The sequence below is a fragment of the Rhopalosiphum padi genome, chromosome 2 (genome assembly GCF_020882245.1).
Source record: "Rhopalosiphum padi isolate XX-2018 chromosome 2, ASM2088224v1, whole genome shotgun sequence".
Lineage (NCBI taxonomy): Eukaryota > Metazoa > Arthropoda > Insecta > Hemiptera > Aphididae > Rhopalosiphum > Rhopalosiphum padi.
The window spans coordinates 80,826,435-80,835,821 of NC_083598.1; the positions used below are offsets into that span (position 1 = coordinate 80,826,435).

The following is a 9,387-nucleotide window of genomic DNA, read 5'->3' on the forward strand; positions in this document are numbered from 1 at the left end:
ATTAATGTCTGGCTTGGTAATTGAGCAGCAACAACTAATGGAACATTAGTAACAGCTTCACTAATCAAATTCCTTGTGCACACTTGATTAGTTTTAGCATCATATTTGATTTTTTCCAAAATTTATCTTACTTGAATTTTGGCACAGTTTGGAGCATGAGAATGACAGGATTCCTTTAATATTATGCCTATAATATATTATGTGTATAATTAATAAATTTCGTGAATAATGATATTTTTATAATACAATAATTACCTGTTTCATCTTTAGTATTTGTAAAACATGAAGTGCATTTATATTTATTGTACTCAGTACAGCGCCAAATATATTTGTTTTTACCATTATTATAAAAAATGTGGAGATATCCGTTATGTAATAATAGGTTATTACCTTTTTGACTTTTAATAAAAGTAAGAGTCATATTTAAACAAAAGTCAAAAATCAAAAATTAGTTAACAAGTGACAAGTAAAAACTCTTATAGCTTAATGATGTACAAACCTGCTAAAATGCCCAGACGTCCAGCTACAGTTAAGTTACGAAAATCCCAACTAATAAACAGATAATGCCTCTACCATTTTTATCTTAATGGCATAATATGAACATATTGTACATTTGTACACGTAGTAAATAGCTCGCAATCAGTAAACTAACGACAATTTTAAAATACTATATATTATAAAATATTAAATGTCGATTTTAGATATAATCATAACGGCATATAATAACTAATAAGCTTATAAAAATCAGTATAAAGGATATTTTGTTCAAAGATATTTTTGTTTAAAGATATTTTGACCAAAGACATTATTTCGAAGATATTTTGACTAGAGATATTATTTCGAAGATATTTTTACCGGTCACCATGTAATACTCGCGCCAACCGGGAATAGCCAGTTTTAGCTCGTATCGGTACCTGGTTTCTAATATATTATATATACCCATATGTATATTATTTTACAGTTTGCAAACATCTGTTTTAATTTTTAGTTTTAGTAATAATAAATTTTATTACGATTTTAATATTGTGACAAATATTTAATGCTCATATAGTTTAAGAATTATTTTGAATTAACTAAACATTCTAAAGTATAAACAGATATTATTGGAAGTTGTGGGTCGTAACTCGTAAGAATCGGAGATTTATTTCCGATAAACGCATTAACTTTGAATTAATTCCAAAAAACTCAACGGGAAATCAAATATGATTTCATGAAAATATACTTAGATATAAATTAAATCAAAAATAGATCTATATGTTAACTATACGTATATGAAATTTTATTTTTAATGGTTAATCAAGACGATAGTTTGCAATAGTTAATATAATTTAGCATATATTATGAACTTGCGTTCGTATAATTTTATTTTTTTTATTATTATTGTTGAATTAGTCTTAAAAATAATGTACCGTTCTTAATTAGGTACAAAAAAAAAATTGAAGGTAAAGAACTATAGGGACTCCACTTCTTTAATTATAATTTTCCAGAGCCTATTTCCATCAGTCCGCCACAGTACGTTTATGATTTTTGTTAAATTGTACCTATATTTAAAAATTCAACGAAGGAAAATGTATATAATGTTTAAATGTTTTTTATATTATGTTATTTTATAAATATTCATTGTAAATAATAATTAAATTTACAATGAGGATATTTAAACGGGTAAAATATATGAGCAAAAAAGACAACAGATAAGCTTACAATTTTTTTTAATTCTGTTCAAAGTAAGAGCTAGGTATTAGCTATTTAACAAAATAGTTTGTTTACAAAAATAACCCACACGGCCACACTTGTTATTTTTATAAAATTGTTCGTTTGCTTGAAAAACAATTTTTTTACTTTATTACTTATCAATTAAAAGGTAAGTTACACCGATTCAAGTATTAAGCCTGCTTAAAATCTTAAATCTTAATAATATTTAATATTTATAGGCAAACACAATTCATCGTCGATCGTACGCTTATGGTCTGTATGACGGCGTAGCGTATAGGCAATAGAGCTACATTATTATAAAATTAGGTATAACATGTCAATACTATGTTTTTTATAATGCTCATTGGTCAACATTAGTTATTAAAATACATAAAAAAAATAAATAATTTTTTGAGAAAGCGTTGTATCTATGTTGTGCGTGAACAGTGGGCCAGAAATTTGATTATATCCTGTTAATTTAGTCGATTAGGTGCGAAATACAAGTTAATATACCTAAACTTATAAGCAGTGGCGTATTTTCGGGGGGGGGGGGGGGGGGTGTCTAATAAATCCGACATAATATAGATAGGTATTGATATAAAGAAATAGTTTTTAATAGATTAAAAGAATAAAAAATAGTTGTTTTACTATATTTTAAAGTAGGTACAAAATCCAAGCGTAATTATTGATGTTTATCTAATACGGGTATTTTATAAAGTGGTAATACATACAATACAAGGAAAAGTTTAATTACGCGTGGCGGCGGGTTTTTGAGCGTTCGACCGCGTCCGTTGGCTAATTTTAAGCTATATTTTATATAAGTATTTTGTTCACGGGAAAAAACTGCATCGTCCATGTGTGCCTACATAAATAGGGGTTTGCAAATATTTAAGAATTTTTAGTTTTTTTTTTAGAGGTTCTGGGTCCAGTAACCTTGGACCCCCCCCCCCACCGTAAATACGCCACTGCTTATAAGTTATAACTAGTATAAATTAATATATCACGCAATATGAAATTAGGGATCTAAGAAACTTATTTTATTAAATTAGATTCTATTTCTTTGATAATTTGGAATTTTAAGATATCATGCATAACATCTTCAGGTTAACTTCAATGACTCTATGAACAACCAATATTATTATTTATGGGCATACTAGGCGTTAGGCCTCGTTAACGAATCGTAATAATACAATTTAATATTATCTCAAATCTGCCACAAGAATATGACATATAATTAATATTTATAATGCTATTAAAACTTTCCATATTTATTTATTTAATATATATGCAATAAAAATCATGATTATTTTTTGATTTTGAGAATATTTAGGTTTGAGTTAATACCTATACTTTGATCAAAATGTCAATAGCACAACAAAAAAATGATATTGTTTTTTGTATCCTCATCACTGGTGAATGAGTACGACATTTGCATACATTGATGATTTGTATTTGTGGCCTAGATAATTGAAATGTGACAGCTCAGTGGTTTCTCATACACTGTTAGAATTAACTAATCATTTTCGATGTGCTGTCACTGCTATTCGCAGGCATGGATTCAGAATATATTTACATGGTGGGGGTTTTGGAGCTATTTCAGCTATTGCTTCTTGGATCCGTGCTTGGCTATTCCAATGTTGTCTTATTTGACTGTACTCCCTTGTTCACAGCATTTCTAAACTAGTTTTACAAACATTAATTTACTATAAAAATTATATTATAATATATCCTTAATACATTTTTTACTCATCTATTAAATACTTAGAAACAATTATTCTAAATCTACATAAACCCAGTTCGTGGCTGATGAAACGTCTAAATACCAAATTAATATATTATAAATTAATACGCCAGTTAACTCAAAACCAATCAAAGATCTAACTGAAGCGCTGCCATGTGTTGAGTAACATTCGATACAGGTCTAACATTTACATTCAGAAATTATGACTTGACCACAAATTTCTCAATATGGTTTACTGCTTTATACTACTCAGAAATATATGTGCTACCAAACTATAATAGAAGATACCTTTGATAAAACTTTACAAACATAAGAGATTTTTAAAAATATTAATATACAATATATAAACTAAATAATTATTGTTAGATAAAACAACTTTATAATGCTTAATGAAAAGTTTAGTTTAAAAATAATAATTGGATTCCACAATTTAGTAAAACTAATCAAATATTTTTTTAATGAATGTGAATTTTAAAGATTTTAATAGCTGCAAACAAATATATAAATTAAAATAAATAACACAATATTATACACAATTATATTATATAATTTCATTGCAACCATACAAAATAATATGTACACAACCCATTTGTAAGGGATTAGATTAAAGGGAAAACAAATAAAAACTTTATTTTTATCCTATTCGATTTTTATTTTATACACAATTTTTTTATAAAATAGTATAAACCTTAAGTAGTGTGGTTTTCTTCTGTTACTGTAGTACTACAAATGTACAAGCCATAAATATTCCATATTGTTGACAAATAAATATATAGAAAAAGAAGATAATTTAAACATATTTGACCTTAAGAAAAACAATGTTTTAAGTAGGATGAATTTACCTAGGGAGTTACTTACAAATGTAAACAAATATATGTATACAAACATCAATATTACAATTATATAGACGGCTGATATTATTTTAAGTTTTTTTTTACATGATTTGAATTATTGTAAATTAACAAGGAATTTCTTAGAAGATAGATATGAGAGGGGTTAGAGAAAAAAATTAACATTAATCGCACACTATGTTAAAAAAATATAGGTGTGAGTGCTCAATGAAAAACAATATGTGGCAGTCCTAAACTGGTCGGATAAAATTTAAAATAAATAATACAGTAAAATTATAATCATATATCAACTTAAACAATGACATTATACACACAGTCTTTTTTTTACAATTCATCGTGGGCTTCTTCAGATTTGGATGCAAGGTCTTCATCTTCCTCTTCATCCTCTTCATCAGGTTGGACATCATCAGATTTCTTTGCTTCTTGTTCTTCTTTCTTTCTTTCTTCTTCATCAAGTGCTTCCTTCATTTTCTTCTCGCCCTCCTAAAAAAATAAAATAAATTTTAAAATTACATTCAACATTAAAAATATAGATTGTACTTACATATCTAGATTTCCAGATAGCATCTGCTTTTTCTTTAGCTAATTCTATGTCGTCTGTGATCAAAACATTGTTGAAAATAGTACCAGATTTTACTTGCCACAAATCAAAACCAAGAGCACAAATTTCTTTTCTTGCGTATAGTTTATCATCTTGTTTGTATTCTGGGTTATCAATTTCAGGATGTACCCATACTCCCTTAAAATATTATAGATAATTTATAATGCAATTCATTAAATTTAAAACCTTTAATACAGTATTCTTAACTATAACAAATAAAAATATAATACAATTTTAATTTATTTATACCTTGTAATTTGGATTATCAATCTGTTTTGGTTTCCATTCACCCTTGAAATCGGGATTATCAATCATTGCTGGTTCCCATTCACCGTCCATTTCATCGTCCCAATCTTCTGGTTTAGTGGCAGCTGGATCAGGAATGTGTTCTGGCTTATCCCAATCTTCTGGTTTCTCATCATTAGGGTCATCAATAGTAGCCTTCTCATCCCAATCTTCAGGTTTCTTAGCTTCAGGATCCTTAATTTTCTTGGGTGGCAAAAAGTCCCAATCGGCTTCTAATTCACCAGATTCTACCTTTTCATTGTCAATTAATACTTCATAAGTATTATCAGACTTCACAATAAGTGTATAAACATGAGTGTAAACATCATCACGACAACGAATGTCTTTATTGATCAACAAGTTTTTGCCATTGTAGCTGAAGATAACATGAACTTTCTTTGTACCAGGTCCACAAATGTCAGGTCCTAGAAATAAACAAAACTTTTAGTAAAATAAAAATCACAAGAGCAAATTAAATTGAAAATCAAAACATTAAATAAGTAAAAATGATGAACTTTAATGATGAAATTAATGAGGAAAAATATTAATTTATTATATAATTTTATGCTATATTAATTCTTAATTTTATTGTAATAATCATAATTAATCATATAATAATTTATTTTCCTGGAACTAGGTACTCAAATAAATGTAATTACTCAATATTAAAAGGTACTTATATAATGTATATTGTTTAGTATTTTAATAAGCAGATAATATTAGTTATCTCCAAGAAACAGTTATCTAAGTAAGAAGTATCCAAATTATTTTAGTGATTGAAAAGAACATTACTTCACATTTTTTTCTGAAAATGAATATGTGTGACATTATAGCAATCTATCATTATATACATAAACATATTCCAAAAGTTAAACAATAATGTATAAGACTATTTCATAATACAATGTCTATTACTTATTATGCAGAATACTTGAACATAATTACGATCATCAATCAATGAGTCATTTTAAATAGCTATAAAGGTACTTCAGTTTTAAGATTACAAAGCATAATAGTTTATAATGAATTTTGATTTTCAAGTGTTAAGTACCCTAACCTATTAAAACGTCATTTAAATGCAAATTATAAATCACCAATTTTTACTCCAAATTAAAATGATGTTAAATCATTTAAATGTATAAAATAAATTGTATTATGTACTAGCATTAGATTATATGCCTAATGACAAAAATAAATTTTATTTAGATTAATACAACTAAATGATTAAAGTCAAAAGAAATGTATACTACCTATCAAATAAAATAGTTATTAATTCTATAAATAGCCTCATGTTTTCATATAATTGTAAATAATTTCTACAGAATAAAACTTTAGTAGTAAAATAAAGTAAAATCTAAAGTTAAATAACTAATAGGTACTTAACATTTTATCTCACCTTTAACACCATTATTTATTTTCCTATTTTTATAGTAAAAAAAAAAAAAGTTAATACATTTATAATAAAATATTATAATTAAATATTTATAAAAAGTATAGCCTATTTCTCATTGATTATCTAAAATAAATTTGAATTAGATTCATTGTATGTTGTAAATTAATTGACAGAAATCAACTCATTAACAAACCATGAATAAAAAACATGTTTACTTATTGGTAACATGAGGAAATAAAAAAAGTATTGTTTACAATTTTTTTAAATAAACAAATTCTTAAATAACAATATCTACAAATCAAAAAATATTTATTTAATATTAATTTAGCACTTTTTTTTGTACTTTGGATATTTATAAATATGTTGCTTATTTAAGTAGATATAAATTAGTCATTACTTCATATTTTTTTTTAGTTTTGAAACAAAATTAAATTTGTTTGTAATGTTATCTTAATTTCAATCAATTATTTACTTTCATGCATTTTTCTATTTCAAATATTACTTTCATTATGATACTGGTAACTTTCTCTAATCTATATTACTATCATAAAAAAACAGAAATTCATAAACCACAAAATAAAATACAAATATTTGTAAAATATTGATTTTTAACAAAACAAATCAAATATTTTAAGTTTATGTTAAAAAATATTAGATACAAATATTTTATAAACATAAAATGAAATTTAAACAGTAGTAAGTACTATCCACTTAGTTATGAACTTATATAGAATATAAACAAGTTCATAAAAAAACACTAATAGATCAAAAGAAATTTTAATTTAATTTAATAGTAATAGACTTAATTAGATCTTATACATATTGTATTTTATATGCTTTATCGTTTATTATAAACTCTATATAGTACTTAATAGTTCATTAGGTATCATAAACAATAACCTATTTTATTGAATTAACTTAGTGTAAATTCAAAGAAATCAATATGTATTTCTCTAGTGTTATTCCAAGTAAAGTATTTAATGTTTATATTTTTTGTACATAAAATGCCTATATTTTATATAGTCAATGACATATACAAGCATATTTTTAAAAAACTTTATTGAATATTATTTACTTATATTAGGTACCCAATTAATGAAGTTTGTATTTAAGTTTATATATGACTATGAATATTCAATTGTAACATACGTGTGGGCATATAACAATTTTGAAAAGTACTATTAATACCTAATATATCCAATTAATAATAGTAAAAAATATATATTTACCGAACATAATTTCATATGGTGTTTCACCGTGCATTTTCTTTGGTTCCAAATCACAGTTGAACAGCTTAACGTATCCACCACCGCAATCGATATTCTGTTCATGTTTGACTGTGTACTGGATGACGAGGTCTTTGCCTTCATTACTGAATGGCGCGAATTTTTTGGACAAAGCATAGAACCGAGCGTCCTGCGACGTCTGAATACCTTTGTCAGCCTCGGCATCATTGTAGAAAGCGCCCGAGCTGTGTACGAATTTACCAAACTCTTTTCCGGGATGTTCCGAGTAAGTCCATTCGCTCTCAAACGAATCTATGGAACGATAATAAGTAACATCAAATTAACATTCTCGTTGGCAGAGGTTCAGTCAAACAATTGTCATAATAAGAATAATACGTACCATCGGGGAAGTTCTCTTCAAAGTAGATCTCCGCACTGACGGCTAGGGCGGTAGCCAGACAGAACAGTGCGCATAGCGACAACTTCGTCGGTGCTCGCATTCTGTACGAATATTATACTATATATTTAACGAGCGGCGCAAATCTTCTACCGACGGGAGAACGCCAAATGACGGTGTCGGGATTTGTTGCGACGTCAACGACCAAATGAAAACAGACGAGACCGCCAGCGACGAGAGCGTTCAGGTACGTTTCAGGGGATCGAAGAGTAATGCGTACGCGGGCACTAGTGAGTGGTGACGACGACGGCGGGCAACCGGGATATCTCATTTCGGATATTTGAAGTCAAGACAGATGGACACCGACGATTGGCCGGGTCGTTTAGCCAACCGGCGCACAACACGCCGTGACGGTCGACCGCCGACGCCGCAAATAACCTAAAAATTAAATGCGACACGACCACGGCCGCCGACGAAACCACCGCCACGGACGATAAGTGCCGCCAAAATTTGAACGCATTATATTTAAAATATTATATTAACCCATCCATTGAAGTGTTCATCTTTCATTTACGTTAAGCTAATAATTATAAATAAATTATTCGTGTATAGTCCCATTTTATTAAAGTATTCAGTTTTACGCGTAAAACATTTTATTTTATTTTTTTAATTTTTTTTTATTATCAAATGTAAATATTTACAACTTTGGATGCAGGTTGTAGATACAATGATTAATTATTATACACCAAATTAATACAATTATATAAATAATAATACAAATAAAAAATTACAATTAAATTACCTTATTGAAACTTGATCTATATAGCTTATTGAATATCAACTATAATGACATATTTTCTGCTATAATATATTCCAATAAAATGCGTTTACTAGCAAATGTTGTGAGATTTGTTGACTAATATCAATTAAGACTAATGAATAATAATTATTAAAAAAAATTAGGAATTGCATAACTTATTTGATCAAGTTCTACATATTAGTCATAGTTATACAATTGTGGTTCCTATCACATTTATTATACCACAAGAAAAATAAAAATAATCTACCTCATAACCATATTTATAATTTTATTTAATTTTAATATTATTTATAATAATATTTAATTTTTGGAATATTGGGACTCTATATTCAGCAAGCTAAACCGGGATTTGTAAGTTATGGTAACCCTAGACACTAGATA

At 27.3% G+C, this 9,387-nt stretch overlaps 1 protein-coding gene across 1 annotated transcript; it reads right to left on the reverse strand.

Annotated features, from left to right (window-relative positions):
- Window positions 1–3,959: 3,959 nt before the first annotated feature.
- Window positions 3,960–8,506, reverse strand: LOC132920248 (calreticulin). Its single transcript, XM_060982490.1, has 5 exons — window positions 8,190–8,506; window positions 7,793–8,101; window positions 5,135–5,595; window positions 4,829–5,023; window positions 3,960–4,767 (listed from the first exon to the last, which is right to left on the reverse strand). The coding sequence occupies exons 1-5, from the start codon at window positions 8,287–8,289 to the stop codon at window positions 4,609–4,611; spliced, it is 1,224 nt and encodes a 407-aa protein (XP_060838473.1). The 5' UTR covers window positions 8,290–8,506; the 3' UTR covers window positions 3,960–4,608.
- Window positions 8,507–9,387: the final 881 nt, after the last annotated feature.